Here is a 20,152-nt window from a genome sequence, read left to right as displayed (position 1 = left end):
TCCTAAAAATGCTATTCAGGCCAATGAGCTATGTTATGGGTCTGCACGCCAAATGGGAGGGAAGTAAGAAATATTTTGTCATCCTTCCCAAATCTACTGAGTCAGCAGCTCTCCCTACTAAGAGTATCAATGTTATTTAATAGAGCCAAAAGGAATCAGCAAAGATGCGTAGAAGTTATCCACAATCTCTCAAGCAGTTGATGCAACACAGTGTAATCTCCCCTGTCCAGGCTAAACCAAATCAAAGAGATCTAAGGAGTCTAGTTATTGTCAGTTTTAATCTTGACAACACCTTGCCTGATAAAAGAGAGTTAGAAATAGCCCATTAGGTGGTTGTGACTATTTGCATCTGGAGAAATTATAGTATCCAGAATATAGTTCTTTCTTGATAATGCAGGCACCAGGATATCAGCTTCTTGGAGATACAAACGCTGCTGGATGTAACACAGGGAGAGGAGAGCAATATTGCAACTATTTTAATCTCTCATTGCAAAAACATGTGTAGGCAAAATTATAAATCAGCCTGGTATAAACAAGAGGAGTTCCCATAGCAGCCAAATATTTTGGCAACTACACAACATTACTCGTATATGACATGGACATCTTTTGAGGTAAAATGTTCCTAAATGTGAAAATGGCAAAAAAGATATATCATTAATTTGTAACTACTCTCCAGGTTGCTGAGGCTGTTAACAATAAGGATTGGGATTTATTAAGGGTTTTCCAGCAGTTACCTTGTCAAAACAGCCATTTATATTCTAAAAGTAGAAGAAAGCAGGCTTGTTTCTTAGCAGTAAACTTTAGCACCTTAGAAGTATTTTTCTGTGAGATTCATAATTAAGTGTTATGCCATTGTCTAAGCACTGGAAAGTGGAGGACAGCAGGAGAACGTAAGACCCCAAGCCTGCTACCAGATCACACAAATTGGAGAAAATGAGCTATCAAGTTGAGAGTACTGTGACTGTGTCTATATTAGTTGATTTGAGTGTGCTGGGGAATTTTCCCAGGCACTGGAATGCAATGGTCTATGCAAGGGAACTCTTAAAATGTTTCTTGGCATGAACTTGGCCTGTTCCAATTATCAATCTTCTCAATTCCCAGGCTTGGTTTGGTAGCCAGAAGGATCCAGGGACCATTCCCAAAAGGCAGGTTGCATGTAGCCATCCTGCTTCGAAGGCTAATATACTTCACAAGCATACATGCAGGCTCTTTCATATCAGTGCCCCAGAATATTCCCAGGTACAATTAATTTACTAATATTGCCATACCTTCAGACTGCGCCCCTTACTACTGCCTTGATTATTGCTACAGTTACCTTAACAGATGGTTCTCTAATCAAACTTGTCAAACTAAGATATAATTTTTTTTTTTTTTCCACAGATCCTCAAGGGTCTAAACTTGAAAGTTCAAACCGGGAAGACCATTGCTTTAGTTGGTGCCAGTGGCTGTGGAAAAAGCACTACTGTTCAGTTGCTGCAGAGATTCTATGATCCTGTCCAGGGAGAAGTGAGTGCCTGCAACTGAACTGTAAAAACTGAGAGCTATTAGGATAAGCATGAGTTTCCCATGTTGACAGAACCTTCTTCTTTTTTTTTTTTTTTATTGAATTTGAGCATATCTCTGCATAGTTCAGTATTTCCACAATTTAAATTGCAATGAACTCTCTTCTCTTGTTGGCTTGACTTCATTATTCTCCTCCTTCTTGCAGTACTATGCCAGAAATACTAAATACCACAAATCTTTGAACAGATGCAAGATCTGAATTTAAAATTATTTTCATCAACAATTGGCTTTTAAGGTTCTGTAAACTTTTTTAAGCAAAGCATAATCCAACAGTGCTCTGCTGTATTTTGCTTCCTTTTCATTGAACATAAACTAAAACCTGGAGAGAGTTTTCCTATTTTAAATGGTTGTTTTCTTGGCTCGTATTTCTCTATCTCCTAACAGCAAAAGTTTCCGTCGTTACATGTTGTACGTCTGCTCTACCACTAAACACTAGATCCAGTCAGTAAGTGGTAAATACTTCTCATAAGAAATTTCCAAAGGGAAAAAGGAAGAAAATAAACAATAAATTTTTAAGGAAAATGTTCTTTTTTACTTAATATTTGAAGAATGCTACTTGGTAGTTGTTACTGTTAGTTGGAACTAGGTAAGCATTTCAAATACTAAACACTGAACTATCACTACATAATGTATCAAGGCAGCTATCTATTAACACAGTTGTTTCTTAAACTTATTGTTTCTGTGGCTGTTCATTCCTGCCCCCATGCCTCAGTTTGCTGTTCCCCCCCTGTGCTCATGTCAATGTTCATAAGACCACATTGCAAATGGTCTAGGTTAAAAATAACTTTTGCTTCCTTTTTAGTCAACTTGGACTATTTCTTTGATCTGGTGTAAAGCACAGCCACAGAGGCAATTGTGTAGCCGCGACTGTGAGGCCGGCAAACTGGCACAGGGGCATGAGAACAGGGTAAAAAGTATGCAGGGAAGCTGGAAAACTCTTAAGCCAGCTTGGACAGCATGGTTATTGGGGTGGGGGGACAAAAAAAAAAAACACCAAAAAAAAAAAACCCCTGATGTCTTCTCTGTTTATGCTGCTCCTCACTATTTTCTAGCTTGTGCAGTGGATGGAAAAACTGCGGTTGTAACTTCTGCCCCAACATAGTTTTCTACTAAAGGCAACAATTTTTTTCTTTTTTGTCCTTGTAGCTGATACTTAAGTCATAGTAATTAATTGATTTATTATGAACAGAATGCATTTCCTCAACTTCTTCGACATATGCTTTTCCTCTCAGATTACCTTAGATGGTCAGGATATTCGGACGCTTAATGTAAAGTGGCTACGAGAAAATATTGGTATTGTGAGCCAGGAGCCTGTTTTGTTTGCAACAACAATAGCTGAGAACATTCGCTATGGCCGAGAAGATATTTCTGATGCTGAAATTGAGCAAGCAGCCAAGGAAGCCAATGCTTTTGACTTTATATCTAGACTGCCTGATGTGAGTTCATGAACAACTTCTGAGTGTAAGAACGAAAGGTCCATTTAGGCCGGTGTCCTGTTTCTGCGAGGGAGAGCATGGGAATCCAAGCTGTAGTATAACTTCCCAAAATACTCTTATAGCCTCCAGCAGCTTTCAGTTCAGGGACTTTCTGGACTAGATATTGTGCCTTTGTTTGGTTGCCCTCAAAGGATTTGTGTCTAAGTCTGGAAAAACTGTCAATGCCTTAACTCAGGAGAAGGGAAGCTTCACAGCTGTATTACCATCCCTAGCCATCTCACAAGGCATGAGAAGAGTTGGACTTTTAAAGAGAAGATCCAGAAATCTGAAACCCTTTGTCAGCAGCTGTCTGCACATTCAATAGGAAATAGGGGGTGGAAGTAAATAAGTATACCCTGAACCAAGGCCATTTTTAGTGGCTGGGAGCTTGAGCTCTCCCTCTGCCTGAGATTCACAGCTTTGAGCCCTCTCCTAGCTGTAGGTGCCTTACTCCTTTTGGGGTGAGGGCGGGAAGTGAGATCAGTCATTCAGAACACATCCTCAGGAATGGATGATGATATGTCCTTCCTTTTGGTCCTGCAGTTAAAAAGATGTGGAAAAAGTGCCCACCTAGGATTTGATTTCAAATTCTTCTACTACTTCAGAGAGCTTGGCCCCCACCTCTCAAGAATGTGCCACTCCTAGCGTGTCAGTCTGTTCCAAGGTCCCTTCTTCTCAGGAGGAGTTATTTGATCATATTTACTCTTAAACAGCAATATAATAAAAGACTCCAGTGGACTTTGAGACTTGCCACTTTGGAGTGAGTGACACAGTCAGTAGGAACCAAGCCATGGCTCCAAGGGGGACATCTCAGGTTCAGAGGAGGTGACGTTGTAGGTCCTGGTGGGTCCTTATGATCCCAACCCTGTTGGAAATGTAGGCAGTCCTCAGTAAATAGATGCCTTTTACAGGCCAGGGTTTGGAGCACTCTGAGCAAGCAGTAAAGATCAAGACTTTAAAGAACCATAAGTTCAAAGTTAGGCATGTAAAGTATGTAATGGAGGTAGGAGGGCTTGACTAAGGACTAGATGGATGGATGTAGTTGCATGTTTGCTCTGCCCGTGCTCAAGTCAGCCGGATAAAGCTACCTCTTGTCTAGAAGCTGAGTACTTACGATCGCATAGAGAAGTGAGGATTTCATTTGAGATGTCCCACAACTTCTGTTTTGTTTTCTCCTTTCTCAGAAATTTAACACCATGGTAGGGGAAAGAGGGGCTCAGCTGAGTGGGGGACAGAAGCAGCGAATAGCTATTGCCCGTGCCCTAGCAAGAAATCCCAAGATTCTTCTTCTGGATGAAGCTACATCCGCACTAGATACTCAGAGTGAATCCATAGTGCAAGCAGCTCTCGATAAGGTAGGAGTCATGTTATTGAAGCTACCAGTCGCCATGAAAAGGTGCAACAGCACTTAAGAAAAATTAACATACAATTTTCAGTGCAGGTTTCCATTGGAATCAAGAACACTGAAAAATAAAATTTGGATGGATGTTTCAATTTCAGTGTTTTAACAGGGTGTTTAAACGATCAAAATTTTCCTTAGGAATCACGTCTATTTTTTTTTAGCGTTATTACTAATTACCGAGACACTTACAGTCTTGTGTAACTGTAACTTAGGTCTCCTGCACTCCCTTCCTCAAATCACAGTTGTTCATTTCCTGCTGAAATATGGATGGCGTCTTATCAAGACAAGGTATGAGGACTGAATGGCCTTTTTCAGGTAGATTAATAGAAATGTATAGTGTAAAATTCCTAGTATTGGTTGTTAATTGAGCAGTTGCTTCATAATTTCCAGAAAGCTCCTGGGATTTAGCCATTTTCTTTCTTTACAGAGACTGAATGCAAATCACAGAACAAAAGCAGAGGCAGTTACAAATACTGAGTCTCTGCCCGCCTCATGTTTTTTTTTATCAGCCACGCAGCTCTAGGGTGGGTGCTGGAGCGGAGCAGAGCTGTCAGAGCTCATACCTATGCTTCTGTCCCATCAGCTCATGGTCCCTTCCTCACAGCCCTCCTTCGTCAGCAGTTTCCACCAAGATGTAGTGGAGCCTAAAGGCTTTGATTAAAAAAGAACTTCATGGGCGGGCTGGAATGTTTTTTCATTTATTTAATATTTATCTAATTTATCTGTAGATAAATGAAATTTATCTATATTTAGCTAATATTTTAATGTATTTTTAAAAGCTAAGTGAAAAATCCTGTCTTTCATTTCAGTAGTTATGCACAAAGAGACATGAGTTACAAGTATGGCTCAAGGGAAATACAGAATTTACCACCTTCATTGCCATTCAGTTTAAATCTGAAATAAAATGTAGCTGTTGGTTATATTCACATGACTATACTGATATTGTTAGTATTGAGGTGACATGTGGATGCAAAAATAATATTCATCTAATCTAATTTGTATATAAATGATATTATTGCTGCAAAGTTAAGCACTAAAAGATTGCCGCTTCAGCCATAATTTAGCTTTCTTCTGCATGTTCTTTAATTCCATGATCAAATACTAACCTTTTCCAGAAGCTTATTGCTTCATTTAGTGTATAACAGAGGGAGATCACTCAATTAAGGGGACTGTTCCATATACTTTTCCTCATCCTTCAGCATGTTCCCAGAACACACCAAAATGAGCCTTGAATCATAACTTACTCATCTTTTCACAGCTTTTTGATGTCCATCAGTGTAGTCCCCAAATGGGATTTACAAATTTCTTCTCAACATCCCTGAGTGGAAAAAGTGGTGTTAATATTGTTCATTATTTTTACAGCTGAGAAGCAGAGATATTAACTTCACAAATGCACGCCGTTTCTGAGCGGTCATATGCAGATGCTTGTAGTCTGCCGTTTTTCAGATAACTTTGCATCTTTTAAAGCATTTTGCTTGTTCTGATCACAGCTCCCAGCTGCAGTGGTGAAGGCTCTGCACCTCTGCGCATTAGGGCACAGGCATGAAAACTGCATCGAGGCAGACGTCCTGTGACAGGCTTTGAGTGACTTGCATCAGATCCATGAGAACTTCATGGCAGGTGTAGGGGAAGACACCAAATCTCCATGGAAGTATTCATCTACTGAAACTGTCCTCATCTTCTCCACACCCCTGTTCCTGTGCCCATGTGATGTTCAACTTCTGCAGCAAGTAACTTCCAGCAGGCTCCTTGACTGCAGAACATATTTGTTGCATGAGGTCCCCTTGGATTTCTCCTCCTGCCCCCAAGCCACCGTCTGCTCTAGGCGTCAGCGAGGAGGGAAGCCACTCTCTCCAGCAGCCGCAACCTGGCACGTGCTCATTTGCTGCATGACCAGTGCGTGCCACTGGTCTGCGTGTGGGAGCTGGAGAGGGATGGAGCATGTAACCTGCAGACTGAGGCTTCGGCAGCTCTCCCTGCCAAATCCCAGCAGGCCCCTGATTTGAGATGTAGCTTATTTCAAAAGACTGGGAGAGAGCTTTAGGGAGTGGCTAAAACCCATTTCTGACCCCAGATGTGCTCCACTCCTCTACGCTTTACTGCTGAGTCTTGTCAGAAGTCATGCTAATGTTATACTTCCAAAAATATGCATGGACAGTATATAAAGAAATATCCTTTCTTTATGTACTAGCTATCCCAGCTTTATTTTGAGAAAGATCTAACTGTTCTCACCGCATTTCCCTCCCATGCGCGCATACACATGGAAACACTTTATGGGCAACTTTAGCTCAAACAGTTCAAGTTTAGTAAAAAGTCAAATAACCTTAATTATAGCCTTTAATACCTGCATTGCCTGTCTAATAAGATTAATGTGGTTTTCTCTGCCTGAATTAGGCAAGTGAAAGTGTCCTTAGGCTGTTAAACAAGAGATATGAAACCAGGAAAAAAAATCTTTGCTTTTAGAAGAAAGAATTCTTTTTAAAGTTTGATTTATTTTATATTATAAATGCCTAAAATAACTTTGTCTTATTTCTGTGCTGTTTTCTTGCACATTTTAATGTAAATTGCTTTTGTTGTTTTTCTGTAAGGTTCGGACTGGACGTACTACCATTGTGATTGCTCACAGACTGTCTACCATCAGGACTGCTGACACTATTGCCGGATTTGAGAAAGGTGTCGTGGTTGAACAAGGAACACACAGTGAACTCATGTTGCAGAAGGGAGTCTACTATTCTCTTGTAATGCAGCAGGTAAGGGCAAATTTATTTATTTTCTTTCTCCATTTCACAAAATTGTGAAATGCTGGTATGTGGAGCCATTTTCTCTCTATAGCTCCTGCATGTTGTCCAGCTGGCAGTTGCTCAGTCGCTCTAGTCTGGGCACAGACACAGGCTTGGAATTCTTGGGGGTTTTACCCATAAAAGTGTTTCACATTTACACACAATCCAATACGTCAAAAACATAAGTGAGTTGAAGGCACAGACTACATAATTATGGCATAACCACAGAATTGTTAGATTCCAGGTGGATTCCATAGACTGCTTAAAGAGAAGGAGAAAAGAGAAAAAAAAAAATCAGGACCAAATAGTCTACTGCTCTGCCATTACAGACTGAAATATATGTGGCATATAGGCAACAGTGATCACATGATTGAAACAGCAGTACTCATGAGAAAAAAATTTTACTCTTCCTTCTCCCTGCTCAGAATGTCTTGTGATTGTATATCCTGAATTCTCACTAGGGTTGTAGCAATAATGTTCAAGATGATGGGACATCAGAAGAAAGTGAAGATGCAGGGGCTGAGGAGTATGAGGAAAATGACAGAAATGATCTTGAGGAGGAGCTGACTCTTCAAGATCGTTTTGAACAATCGGTGATCTCTGGGAGAGGCAACATTCGAAGAAGATCCAGCAGATATAAGAGTAAGAGGAGCTCTTCTAAGAAAAAGTCCTCTGGAAAAAAGAAAAAAAAAGAGCTGGAGGTGGGTATTAAAGCTTTAGTTTAGAACTTAGTGATAACATGTAAGCATAAACACAAAGCACATAATTTTAATTACGTTTAGATAGCTGGCTGCCATGCAACCTTTACTCTGGTGCTATTATAGTCAGTACTCACCAGGCTGAGTATTTATCCTAGGAATATGGGGACAATCGTGTACGTCTTAGCAAAAACTTCATTTTAACTCTATTGACTTAGTGTAGAGCTGGAAAGAACCTGTGCTGTTGATTTGTTATGCTTCATAAAACTAAGCGTATTATTTCAGTGTTACTGATTTTTTAATTCTATCTAATTAAAACGAGTTGTGAGATTTCATTTGCCAGACTCTTTACTTCCTGGTACTCACTGTTGCAAATACTCGTGGATAATGTAATCCCTGGGGTGTGCATACCAATTTTTAAGGCACTTTGGAATATCATATCACCTTTATGTCAAACGAAAAAAAAATGTATCAAACCCCTAACATTTTGAAGTGTATTCTAAACAAAAGAATCATTATTCTCTCTCTCTCTGTCTTAGTATATGCTTTAAAACATCCAGTTCTGGAGGTTTTTATTCACATAAAACACTTTAGTTGACAAATGTCATATAGAAATAAAAGTCATGTAGGAAGTTCAGGTTTTAGAAACAGAACCTTGTTTTGTCAAAGTTGAGTAAAACTTGCTCATGGCAATCAATAGGAGCAGATTTCTAGTTGAATCTAGATCAGACTTTGGGTAGGCAGCTCAATAGAAACTTGATTTTGTTTTTTCCTATTTTGTACTGCTTGAACTACAGCATTTTTTTTGCATGAAATGTATTGGAAGAGTTGTTTGGCGTTTTTTGGTTTGGGTTTTTTTTACCTTACTTCAGGACCCTTGAAGTGAAGAAATAAAATATAAATTCTGAAGTAAAACCATGGATCCTTTTAAATCTATGGAAGCTAGGATCTCATCTGTAACACAGCATCTGATTATTTAAAATACTTATGGAAACCTTAGTGTAAATTGTATCTATCAACATTCCTTCTCACTAAATATAGCTTCCAACTAATACGTATTTCAAATAGTACAAAGGAGCTGGATCCACTCCTATTATCACAAAAATGTTATGCAACTTCAAAAGATACTTTTTGTCTGTGTATTAATACTGCTTAAGACCTCAGAGGAAGTAGTGGATGTTCATGCTCAAGACTTCAATATTCATCACATTCACAAAAAATTAAGAAATCAAGCATACAGCAGTTGTAATTATTTCAGAAAGCTCAGCCCACTTTTATGCTTGAGACTTAGCCACCCTCATTCAGCATCTGAAACATGGGATAAAATAATCAGGAAGCAAAAGCAACTTACTCATAATCCTGCCCAATATTTTGTCTCATTTCCAATGTTTTCATTTTTCGCTTTTCCAGAACTCCCCCTGTGGAGGCATAGACACTTGAATAAATTAGTAAAGCAGAACAGGGCATTTTTTCAAAGGAGATGCAGACTAACTGACTGTTACATATGCTTCTTTCATGCTTTTGGTAATGATGCATAGGCTATAGTTTGCGAAAGAGAAAGACGACCTCTCTACCCAATTGTATTACTGCCAGCCCACTAGCATTTAGCTGAACCGGAGGGATCTTTTCTGTGCTCTGAACAGTGAGACTTTTAGTTCTTTACAAAGATTCAAGTGTTAAAGTTGCCATTTGTGGTGACCAGCCCTATCTGACTTTCAGCGAACTGTCCTGACCCTTCTCCCCTCATGACTTAGCCTTTTGTTAAATTTTTGCCTCCAAACTTTTACAGTGCAGTTGAAGTTCTAGGATATGAAACAGCAAAGCTGCAGATCTCCAGCATGTTTGCTCACTCCGAGCGCACAGAGAGGGCTTTCAGTAGTTTACCGAGACAGCTCACTACTCAAAGCCTAATGAACACCCACTGTCTGGGGAATTTCATGTTTCCACGGAAAACTTGCAGCCTTCCCTTTCCTGTAGGAAGAAAATCTCCCTGCTGTGCCTTACTCAAGAATCCTGGCTCTGAACAAACCTGAGTGGCTGTATGTACTGCTGGGAGTGATTGCTGCTGCCATCTCAGGTGGGGTCCATCCTGCATTTGCTGTTATATTTGGAAAAATCATTGGGGTAAGTTTTTTTGCAAATGGACGTTGTAGTCCTGAGCTTCCCTCATGCTCAGCCAGTTCTCCCTATGTAAGACTCTGGGTGGGATTCACTTGTATAAATGGAGCCAATGAAAAATGGATAAATGTTGGTGACGTGACCCTCTAGAGGCAGAGCCCAGTGGAGCTGCATCTGACTAGCAGAGGAAAGGAGGAACAATAGTTGGAGATGGGGGAACAAATTATCGAGATGTAGGTTAAATGGAAAGCTGGACTGTCTTCTGGCCCTCAACAGAAAGTTGACTGCAGAGAGATTTCAAGATCCAGGATACTTACTACGAGAAATTGAAGTAGACAAGTTTCTTGAGATGAAGGCTGATTTATGTAACTGGCACTCATTGTCTACGTACTCATTTTTGTGTTTTTTCTTGCATAGGCTTTTCAAGAAACAGATCCAGAAAAGAGGAATAAAAACACTTTGGTGCTTTCTTTAATGTTTCTTTTACTTGGAGTGATTACCTTAGCAGCATACATAATCCAAGTAAGTGTCACTACACTGAAATGTTAGAAGTTCTTAGCTCCCCAGCAGACTGCAGGTATAACTCATATCAATACAGTTTGAGAAGCAAAACACCAATCAGAGCTTACAAAAACATGCAGAAGTGCCAGGGTTCTTCCTGAGATATGCGGGGTTTATTGATGTGTTTACTTAAAGACAGATGTCCATATTTACTGTTGGTTTAAATAAGCCACTGAAGGCAATGTGGATTCAGCATGATTGAAATCAAAGCGGAGGGTCTGGCCTTAAAAGTCAAAGTTAAGACTGACATTTCTCATTGACAGTCTATAGGCTCTTGCCAAAGTAAGTATAAAATAGACTCTTTCCATAGCAGATGGTCTTTTTCATACCATCAAACTCCATCGTTTGCTGTCCTCTTATGACTGCTTCACAGCTTGCAGGAAACAGTTACTGCACATTGATGTCCATATCATAAAATCCATTGGTAAGACTGCTGTGAGTGAATGTCTCTGGTAGCAGTCAGAGTAGGGAGGCCAACGACTAGATAGGCTGATTTATCTTCTAATGCTGCTGAGGCATACGAATAAGGCATTACAACGAAGCTCCTGCCTTCTTTGCCATGTTGCTTCCTTTCTGTGGGAAAACAGAGTTTCAGGTTCCAGGAATGTAAATGGCAGTTTTCCCAAGACACATATATGCAAAGGGGGTTGTAGGAGACTTTTTGGTGTCATTGCTTTTGTCGTGCGGCTTTGTAAACAGAATTAAAGCATCAGATGAGAAAATGTGACTCTCTTTCCTCCTCCAGGGATTCATGTTTGGGAAGTCTGGGGAAATACTAACAATGAGACTGCGCTCTTTGTCCTTCAGAGCACTACTTCAGCAGGTATGAATTGTGCAGCTAGGGTATCGTGAGAGCCAGATGGCTTTTGCAGACTGTTACAAGGTGCACGTTGGGTTTCAATTGTGTGGTCTGGAGAAAAGAAAACAAAAACATGTCTCTTCTACCATTAGCTTAGGAAAAAGTACAACTTTTTCTGAAAGTCTCCTGTCCCATGTGCAGTTTGGCTCAGTGCTGCTACTGCAAATAGTCTAATTTTGAAGGAGTGTCATTGCAAATGTGCATACTTCTGACATGCTAATATGCACACAGTTTGCAGCTGTCTGTGTGTGCAAGGATGACCAAAAAAGTTTAATCTCCCCTTGCTTGGGTGGTCATGATGCAAGTATGCAATATAGAGATGTAAGTCTAATCTGTTTAGTTATTTAGATTTAAATCTACATACTGCAATCCATAGCAAGTAGACAATCTGATAATTTTTTACTGCAAAAAATTCAAATTGCCCTATTGCATCAAGAATTACCCATGAGAAGAACAAAGTTAGTTATATTAAACCCTTCCTGTTAATTTGTGTGATTTCATGTTACTTGCATAGGAGTTTTGAGAATGCATAACTTGGCACCCCACACACCCACGGGGGACAAGAACCTGTGTGGTCATAGAAACATCTGAAAGGGACTAGGAGAGGGAAAATCAGTGATTAAAAAAAACCTGCCATAGCCTTTGGAGGTAAAAGGGCCTCATTTCCTTTCTGTATGTACAAATACAGATGAGCAATTGCTCTTCTATAGTTAATGGAATAGGTAACTTGTAAGAAGAGAATAGTTAACCTCTTCAGGAAGTACTCAGTAAAAGGGGTTTATAATAAAAGTTTCTAAAAAGGCACAGTCAGAAGAACGTTACAGCTAATAACACTTGGATTGTGAACAATTAGATGCTCACAACAGAATAATACTTTTTAAGCTTTTTCTTTTAGTTTACTTGGAAGATGCTGACTACAGAGGAAGAATATTGCAGTTAGCCATCATGACTTCTACTTCCATTTCCCCATATGCTACCTGAGCTGGAGACGTTTGTTCATTTTATTAGTAATCCTGATAAATCTGAAATATGATAAGAACATGTAAATTTTGAAACAAAAATTAGTAACAGTGTCTTTTCTTGCAGGAGGTTGGATGGTACGATGATCAGAAAAATGCTGTTGGCGTTCTGCTAACTCGGCTTGCCACAGATGCTTCCCAAGTCAAAGGGGTATGCCGATTCTTTTTTATGTGCTTTTTTAATATTTTTTTCCCTATAAATATTAATTGTAATTGGCAAGGGACACTGAGATTATTTCAGAACACAAGGTAGTAAATCTACCCCACAGACTGGCAGATGCATTTACATAGCATGCTTTTGACACCTTGGAAATGGCTTCCCAGCTGATAATTTATGAGAACTATGAAAAATCCAGCAGACGTTCCTCCCTGCAAGTCTTTAAGCTAAGTATATAATAACTGTAAACCATTTCACCATGCAAAGTGAAATCTGTGTGTGCTGGGGACCAGAATCAGTGGACCCCAGGTTTTAGTACCCTGTGACGGGTGTCACATGAGAACCATGAAGAAGTTGCATCTGCAGATGATACAACCCTTTACTAACCTTAATGAAGATAATTCTTCCTCCCATTCCCACCAAATGTGCTTCACACACAAGCAAGCCAAACAGTAGGAAATGGCCCGGCATTAATAAAGAACACCAGGGAGGGCGGTGGCCAAGGGAGGGAATGACTCAAGGTACTGGTATGAGAGAGGTGGCCACTGGACACTGGCAGGAGAATATGGCAGATTCTGCACAATTTGTCTTACTGCTCACCTCATCAGCAGTCCCTGATGATCTGCCAAATGTCTCTCCATTTCTTCCCTTCTCCCTGAAGAAAAAACAAAAAAAAAAACCACTGCAGGACTTGTAGGGGAAAAGTTTTCTGTTTTAAGATGTCTTTGCGTCCTTCAAATTTGTACATCAAACACCCTTTAATCCCTATGTTTTTCAGTCTCAGTAGACTTTTGTTTCTCTTTCCTGTCCTCCTTCCTTATGGGCTAGTAGTGAGAAAATAGTTTTTGACAAAACTTAAGTCATTTTCATTTTTTAAAGTTCCAGTTTGTTTCAGTGGCATTGAACTATATCACCCTGTCAGGACAGTAGAAAGGAGGGGTGCACAGGGTCCCCTAACTACAAAAGTCAACTAAGGGCATGAATTGCTCTCCAAAGCTATTGTGTTCTCTGGAGCGCTACAGAGTGTCAGTAAGTAAGTACCGTGCCTCATGCTGCGCTGGCTCAAGTTTCCAAATCCATCTTTATGTGCAGCCCCTAGAACATATGGCATCAATTCACCTTGGCATTGGTTTAATTATTACTATTTTAAAATTTATTGAACAAGAAAAGTCTTTTCAGGGCAGGAAAGTCTTTGGCAAAAGAGAGAAGAGTTTTGCTTCCCGCCCAAGGATTTTTGTTTTTTCCATCAAGCCAAATTTTGGAAGATGAACTATTTCCACAGGGCTGTTTTCAGACCTTTTTTCTGCAGATCAGAGCCCACCCGGATGCTGGATGCTAATCATCTCTCATTTTAAAAGTTCTCGATGAAAAGGTTACACAGGCTGGGAGGAGACAGGAGTTCTTCAGTATGAGTTCATCTTTCCCACTCCTTATCCCTGCTGAGATAAAGCATTTCTGCAGGGTGGCCAAATTCAAATATTTTTCTGAGAACCCAGCCCCAGGTGCAGCAGTGTGAGAACCTGAGGATGAGTAGTTTCCACCACTGTTAGTGGGATGGGTCAATGGATGACTGTTGTTAGAAGGAAGCCCATCTTGCCTAATGCTCGGCACCCAACAGCCAACCTGCCCTACCGTGACAGTGGCCACAGTCTTCTGTGCCTCAGGTAGTGCAAGAAGTCCCAGATATATATTTCATTAAACAACTGCCGTGACCAACCGTTTAGACTCCTTTAACCTCTCTTGAAGGCCTGAATGCTGGCAGGTAAGAGGAACGTCTAGGAACAGTTACATAAGTAGGTGCATAATGTCCACGCACGTGACCACGCATGGTTTCATTTTCCAGCTGAACCGCCGGCCTTGACTGTATAGCGATTTCAAGTGGTGATATAAATAACAAAAAGAAAATCTAATGATGGATATCTGGGGGTTTCTGGGGTTTTCTTAGGCAACTGGAAGCCGACTTGGACTGATGACTATGACTGTCTTTACCCTTCTGACTGCCATCGTTATTGCTTTTGTATACGGCTGGCAGTTAACTTTGCTTATCCTGGCCTGCATTCCTTTCGTTATTGCTACAAATGCTGCAAGAGTTAGCTCTGTGTCTGGTCATGCCGCAAAAGATCAAAAAGCTTTGGAAGAGGCTGGAAGAGTAAGTTCTCCAATTTTAACTACAGGGTTATGGTGTGAGATCACTTTTAAGGACAACACTGTAGCTATATTACAGCTGACTCAATTATCCAAGATAAATGAAAGGGGAAGAGGAGAGGACAGGACTGGGTGGGGGATGAAGGGAATGTTTATATATCCCCGAGAAAAGCAAAACATAAATAACACAAAACATCTGTAAATTAGGCTATAAAAATGCATTTGAAAGCTTCCATAGTGGATTTCTGGGCAGGGACAGCTGTAACAGCAGCAGCCCCAGCACTGGTGCGCCTTGTGCCTAGAGTGAGCAGCTTAGCTCTGCACTGCTCTGTGCTGTGGCCAGAAGCGTTGCAGGGCTGAGCCATCGAGCCCTGACATTGCTACTATTTTTATTCCATCATAAAATGCAAACCATTAATGTGCTCAGTTCTTTCAGGGTACTGCCTTCCTTCACCTGATAGCCCTCTTCCAGGAGACAGAAGTAGTCCATGCAAAAGTGCAAGCTGTGTCCAGATTACTGGGGTTGTTCCTATTTTATGAAATAGGGTTTAAATCATCAGGATCACAACCCACGGGTTAGGGCACGGGCTGCTGACACTTCCTGCGTGCTGGCCCAAGGTTCTGAACTCAAATACGTTGTTGGCTTCAGCCCCCACCTTGTCTTGTGATCGTCAGGTGAATAATCTTGTTGCTCTGGGCTTTCCTTCACCTGGTAATAGACCTCGGTCTCTTCTCTTAAGCAAACACTTTCTGATCTAAAGCAATAAATGCTAGAGAAGAGATCGAGTGTTTAGGAGATATGTTGTAGATTGCAGTTGTAAGGGATTACCTCTTACTTGTTTTATCTCCCAATTTAGATTTCAACAGAATCAGTTGAAAACATAAGAACTGTAGCTTCACTGACCAGGGAAGAAGCATTTTATGAAAGATACATTACAAGTTTGAATGGTCCATATAGGTGGGATTTTTTTCTTTAATAACTCTTTCTTTCTACATTTTAGTCTTTCAGACTTATTGTAAATACATTTCTTGCAAACTATCCAATACCCAAAAGATTGTGAAGGATATCAATAGCAGTTTGCGTAGTTTTGAAAGTTGTTCAGTTGGTATATTTTAATATACATTCTTAAATGCAGAGTGAAAAAACATTTGCAGGATTTTCCTTTTCATTATGCAAACACTTTATAAACTGCATTCTCTGCATATGTGTTAGAGAATATTGTGTTTTCTTGTGTGTGCCTAGAATATAGGACATATGTTCACTCCATTTCAGTGTATTGGATTGATACTAGTTAACTCAGGAACTGACAGTTAACTCCCATACCACACCCTTTATAACATAAACCAGTTCTATTCCCCTCATACTACTTTTGCAACCTTGAAATGAACTTCATGTTTCCCTTGTTTGACCCGCTACATCCCACTGACTTGTCTCCACTGAAACGCATTTGAATCATGTTCACTCCATTTCAGTGTATTGGATTGATACTAGTTAACTCAGGAACTGACAGTTAACTCCCATACCACACCCTTTATAACATAAACCAGTTCTATTCCCCTCATACTACTTTTGCAACCTTGAAATGAACTTCATGTTTCCCTTGTTTGACCCGCTACATCCCACTGACTTGTCTCCACTGAAACACATTTGAATCAGGGATGCCAGATTTTTCTAGCTCCATTTTATTTAAACAAAATAGCCCAAAATCTAATTTGTTTCTTTCCTCCCTCAAGGTAACTAATGTAAAAGGAGGAATTGAAAATGATGCATTGTATAATCTGTCCTCAGCCAAAACAGTGTCAAAATTCAGTGTCTGGTGAACTGGTAATATCCCGGATATGGGCAGGATGCTCACCTGGACTGTCAAAGGTCTCTGATTTACAGCTCAGACTAGAAAGGAGATTTTCATTTCCTCAGAGAGCATCCTAAACCATGAGGGCAGAGTGCTCTGGACTCCGATTCAGTGTGCATTCAATTAGCTACACAAAATGAAACTTCTTCAGAAGGACGGATTGAGAAATAGAGGCTTAGTCTGAATCCCTGCGGGGATACCCAGCAATATGTCCCTGCTCTGAATCGGGATGAGAGGTCTCTGCTCGGATGGGAAGACCTGGCGGAAGCCCGCAGGCAGCTCTTAGGCTGGGCTGGAGCCTGCTTGTTTTCTTAATAAAATGGGTCATATGTGGTAGTTATTAAATTTTATTATTTTTTTAACTGCTTTAGTGACCTGCCCTGCTATAGAAAAGCAAAGGAGGAGATTCAAGATAGCATAAGTGAGGATGAAGGATCTCATTGCTCGAACTTTCTGTCCTAAGGGCAGTTCCATGTCACGATGCAGGGTGCTTTTAGGGTCTGGCAGGGCTTGTTTGTGAGTGTGCATGTGTTCTGGGCTGATTTGTTGTGTTTTCAGGGGGTGAGTTGTATTGCTTGAAAGTTTTAACCGAGAAATCTGGCCATCCCCCAGCCAGTGTCTGCTATTTCTGTTTTACAAGTTATTTATGGAAAGTCTCTTCCTTTATCAGACATTCTCTGACAAAAGCCCCTTTCTATGGATTTACCTACGGAGTAGCTCAGTGTGCAAACTACTTTATTAATGCAGCAGTCTTCAGATTTGGGGCATGGCTCATTGCCCATTGTCTGAGCAACTTTGAAAATGTATTTATGTGAGTATACTTTATAAAATGTAAAAAAAAAAAAATCTAAACATGTGACAGTGATCTCAATGCATGCAAATTATTTCATCAACGTACAGAGATAATGGGGCATAGAGATTTAGGAATTTAGTCTGGTTGGGAGTGCAGTTTGGGCAGAAGGGCTGTTGTGGGGAAAGGTGTGTATGCGGGCAGTGAAGCAGCAAGCGTGTGGCCATGCTCAGCACACCTACTCTAGAGAAGTCTTTGCTGTTTGACGTTCCTTCCAGGCAAAGGGTATTACATAGAGAAATGATGTGACACCACTGCTCACCTATAAAGTAGTTATAGAAACAAACAGAACTTCCTAATACTGGATGACATTTTGGGGGGTGAGGAGCTCCAGAAATGTCATAATGTAAAGATGCTAAAAAACTTTATTCTGAAGGTTTGTTTTACACATGAAGAAAACAATGTGTTGTTCTACCTGAAATAAATGAGGCTTTGTGTTTTGTTTTTTAGAGTCTTCTCTTCAGTTATATTTGCAGCTGCGAATGTTGGTCAGTCTGCTTCCCTGGCACCAGATTATGGCAAAGCTAGAATGTCAGCCCAAAGAATCTTTCAACTTTTGGACAGAAAACCTCTAATTGACAGTTACAGTGAAGAAGGTGACAAATTGCTAAGAGTTGTAATTGTTGTTTGGGGGTTTTAGTATTAATTAATTAGTATTAAATTAGTAATGTTTTATTGTCTGCAACTGTATTCATAGCTTCATATTTTTTTAGGGTGTCACAAAAGACAGACATTATATAAAATAGTGGTACTGACTCATTAATTTTTTTTTAACGGACCATATTATTTCCGTTTTTCAGTCAGAAGTGTATAGCCTTAAATGTAGTATTGCTCTGAATGAGCTAAAAAAAATACTTTTCATTCTACTGACCCACGTCTTAAATGGTTTCAGGAAAACACTGACAATGTCAGTTCCACTAACAGTTGCGTTGTCTTTGTAAGGGTTTACAGGAGAAATAAAATACAAATGCATTTTTCTACTCTTTTTGTAGATAAGAGAGACTAGTTCCTTCAGAGACAGAACAGTTTTGCCAAAAGCCATCCTCTTACAACTGTGGAAACTCTTACAAGTAAAAATGTGTTCTTGTGAAGTCAAAACTAACTTAATGAATAATCTGTTTTGCTCTAAAGTCGCGGGGGGGCGGCGGGGGGGGGGGGGACGACAACAAGGAAAAAACAACAAGAAAGAGAAAAAAAAAACCAAAACACTCAAAGTCCCAAAAAATTCACCTCTAAACCAAAATTGTCATTAAGGAAACTGACCTCAGCACTTGTCAAATTTCTGCATGAAATGCTCTCAGTTTACGTGATCTGGAAGGATTACATTTGCACATCCATCTAAGCTTAAAGTGAACTTCCCGAGTAGGTTTCAGATGGTGGCCCCTACTCAGGAAGCCATAATCCAGTTTCTGTAACTTTAAGCTTATACACAGGATTTTCAGCCTTTAAAGGTAGGAGCACACTTACATATCTTCTTGAACAAGGGTCCTCCGGCACAGACGTTGAAAGATTTGGCAGAAGGTCCCAATAAATTATTTATATAATTTATATATAATTTATAAATAAAAAATATTTATACTAGAAATAAATAAATAAATAAACCTAGTATAGGTTGGACTCAAATGCCAGTGATGCCTGTGACCTCAGCAAAGCAAAGCTTTGAGCCCGTTAAATTAGATCATCAGCTGCTGTGAGAGCACTGTGCTAGCGGTGCTGCTGGTACGTACACAGCGCTGGCTCCTACCCCAAACAATAGGAGAGGCAATAGTCTTAATGTGTGCCCCCTTTCTTCCCCTTGTGCTTAGAAATCGGCCTGGCTAGAATGGCTAATTAACAACTATCACTGCGTTTTAAAACACAGCTTGTTCTACGTGCCTGTGAATTCCCTACCGAAGAATTTAGCTCTGCTATCTTAATAGCTGATCTTGACCTTGTGTTAAGTTCGTTCAAATTGTGCTACCTACAGTGTGAGATCAGGAAAGCAAATGCCATAGATTATATCAAGAGTAGAAGTGCCTCAATTACATGTGTCAGAAATGAAAAATAATAACGTTGTTTATTTGTCTAAAGATATACTTTTCAAAGCTGAAGTGAAAAATAGATACAAGAGATGCAGAAAACTGTTTCTCCAGAAGGATCTAGGATCTTACAACTGCAGATCATCCCATGAACAATGATACTACGCTGATCCAATATGCAATTGAAAAGAACTTCAAAAGCAGTTTCGAAAACACCCTCCCAAACTTCCTTTTCAGTTCTCTCCCTTAAATAACCAAGTATTACAAGTGTTATTTTAATTAAAGCTAATAAATGCTAATATGAGCATGTGAACTCTTACTTTTTCAGAGCAATTTTGAAGGCAACATTGAATTCAGAAACATCCATTTTGTATATCCAACAAGGCCAGAATTTCAAGTTTTGCAAGGACTCAACGTGAAGGTTAACAAAGGACAGACTCTGGCATTAGTAGGAAGCAGTGGCTGTGGCAAAAGCACATCCATTCAGCTCTTGGAGAGATTTTATGACCCTGTGGAAGGACAAGTGGTAAAAATAGACTTGTGTGTCTATTAATAACAATTAAATCTACAGAACTCTTTATCTTCCAAGGTTTCAGAGGCTTTAAACGATCCTAGCAATATCTCTGGAGAGATGCCTTTTAAAGAGGTGTGGGT

The 20,152-nt window shown here is 40.0% G+C and overlaps 1 protein-coding gene across 1 annotated transcript in view; it reads left to right on the top strand.

Annotated features, from left to right (window-relative positions):
- Positions 1-20,152, top strand: part of ABCB5 (ATP binding cassette subfamily B member 5) — a 35,146-nt gene that overhangs the window by 12,104 nt on the left and 2,890 nt on the right. Inside the window, exons 12-25 of the mRNA XM_009282053.2 lie at positions 1,381-1,506; positions 2,796-2,999; positions 4,223-4,393; positions 7,029-7,190; positions 7,682-7,921; positions 9,896-10,042; positions 10,454-10,558; positions 11,343-11,420; positions 12,543-12,626; positions 14,578-14,781; positions 15,635-15,735; positions 17,301-17,441; positions 17,931-18,093; positions 19,827-20,024. Coding sequence (XP_009280328.2) covers positions 1,381-1,506; positions 2,796-2,999; positions 4,223-4,393; positions 7,029-7,190; positions 7,682-7,921; positions 9,896-10,042; positions 10,454-10,558; positions 11,343-11,420; positions 12,543-12,626; positions 14,578-14,781; positions 15,635-15,735; positions 17,301-17,441; positions 17,931-18,093; positions 19,827-20,024 — 2,124 coding nt within the window. The remainder of the gene's footprint in view (positions 1-1,380; positions 1,507-2,795; positions 3,000-4,222; positions 4,394-7,028; positions 7,191-7,681; positions 7,922-9,895; positions 10,043-10,453; positions 10,559-11,342; positions 11,421-12,542; positions 12,627-14,577; positions 14,782-15,634; positions 15,736-17,300; positions 17,442-17,930; positions 18,094-19,826; positions 20,025-20,152) is intronic.

The sequence above is a fragment of the Aptenodytes forsteri genome, unplaced genomic scaffold, assembly GCF_000699145.1.
Source record: "Aptenodytes forsteri isolate BGI_AS27 unplaced genomic scaffold, ASM69914v1 Scaffold164, whole genome shotgun sequence".
Lineage (NCBI taxonomy): Eukaryota > Metazoa > Chordata > Aves > Sphenisciformes > Spheniscidae > Aptenodytes > Aptenodytes forsteri.
Note: the sequence above shows the minus strand (reverse complement) of the source record. Positions and strands in the feature narration are given on the sequence as shown.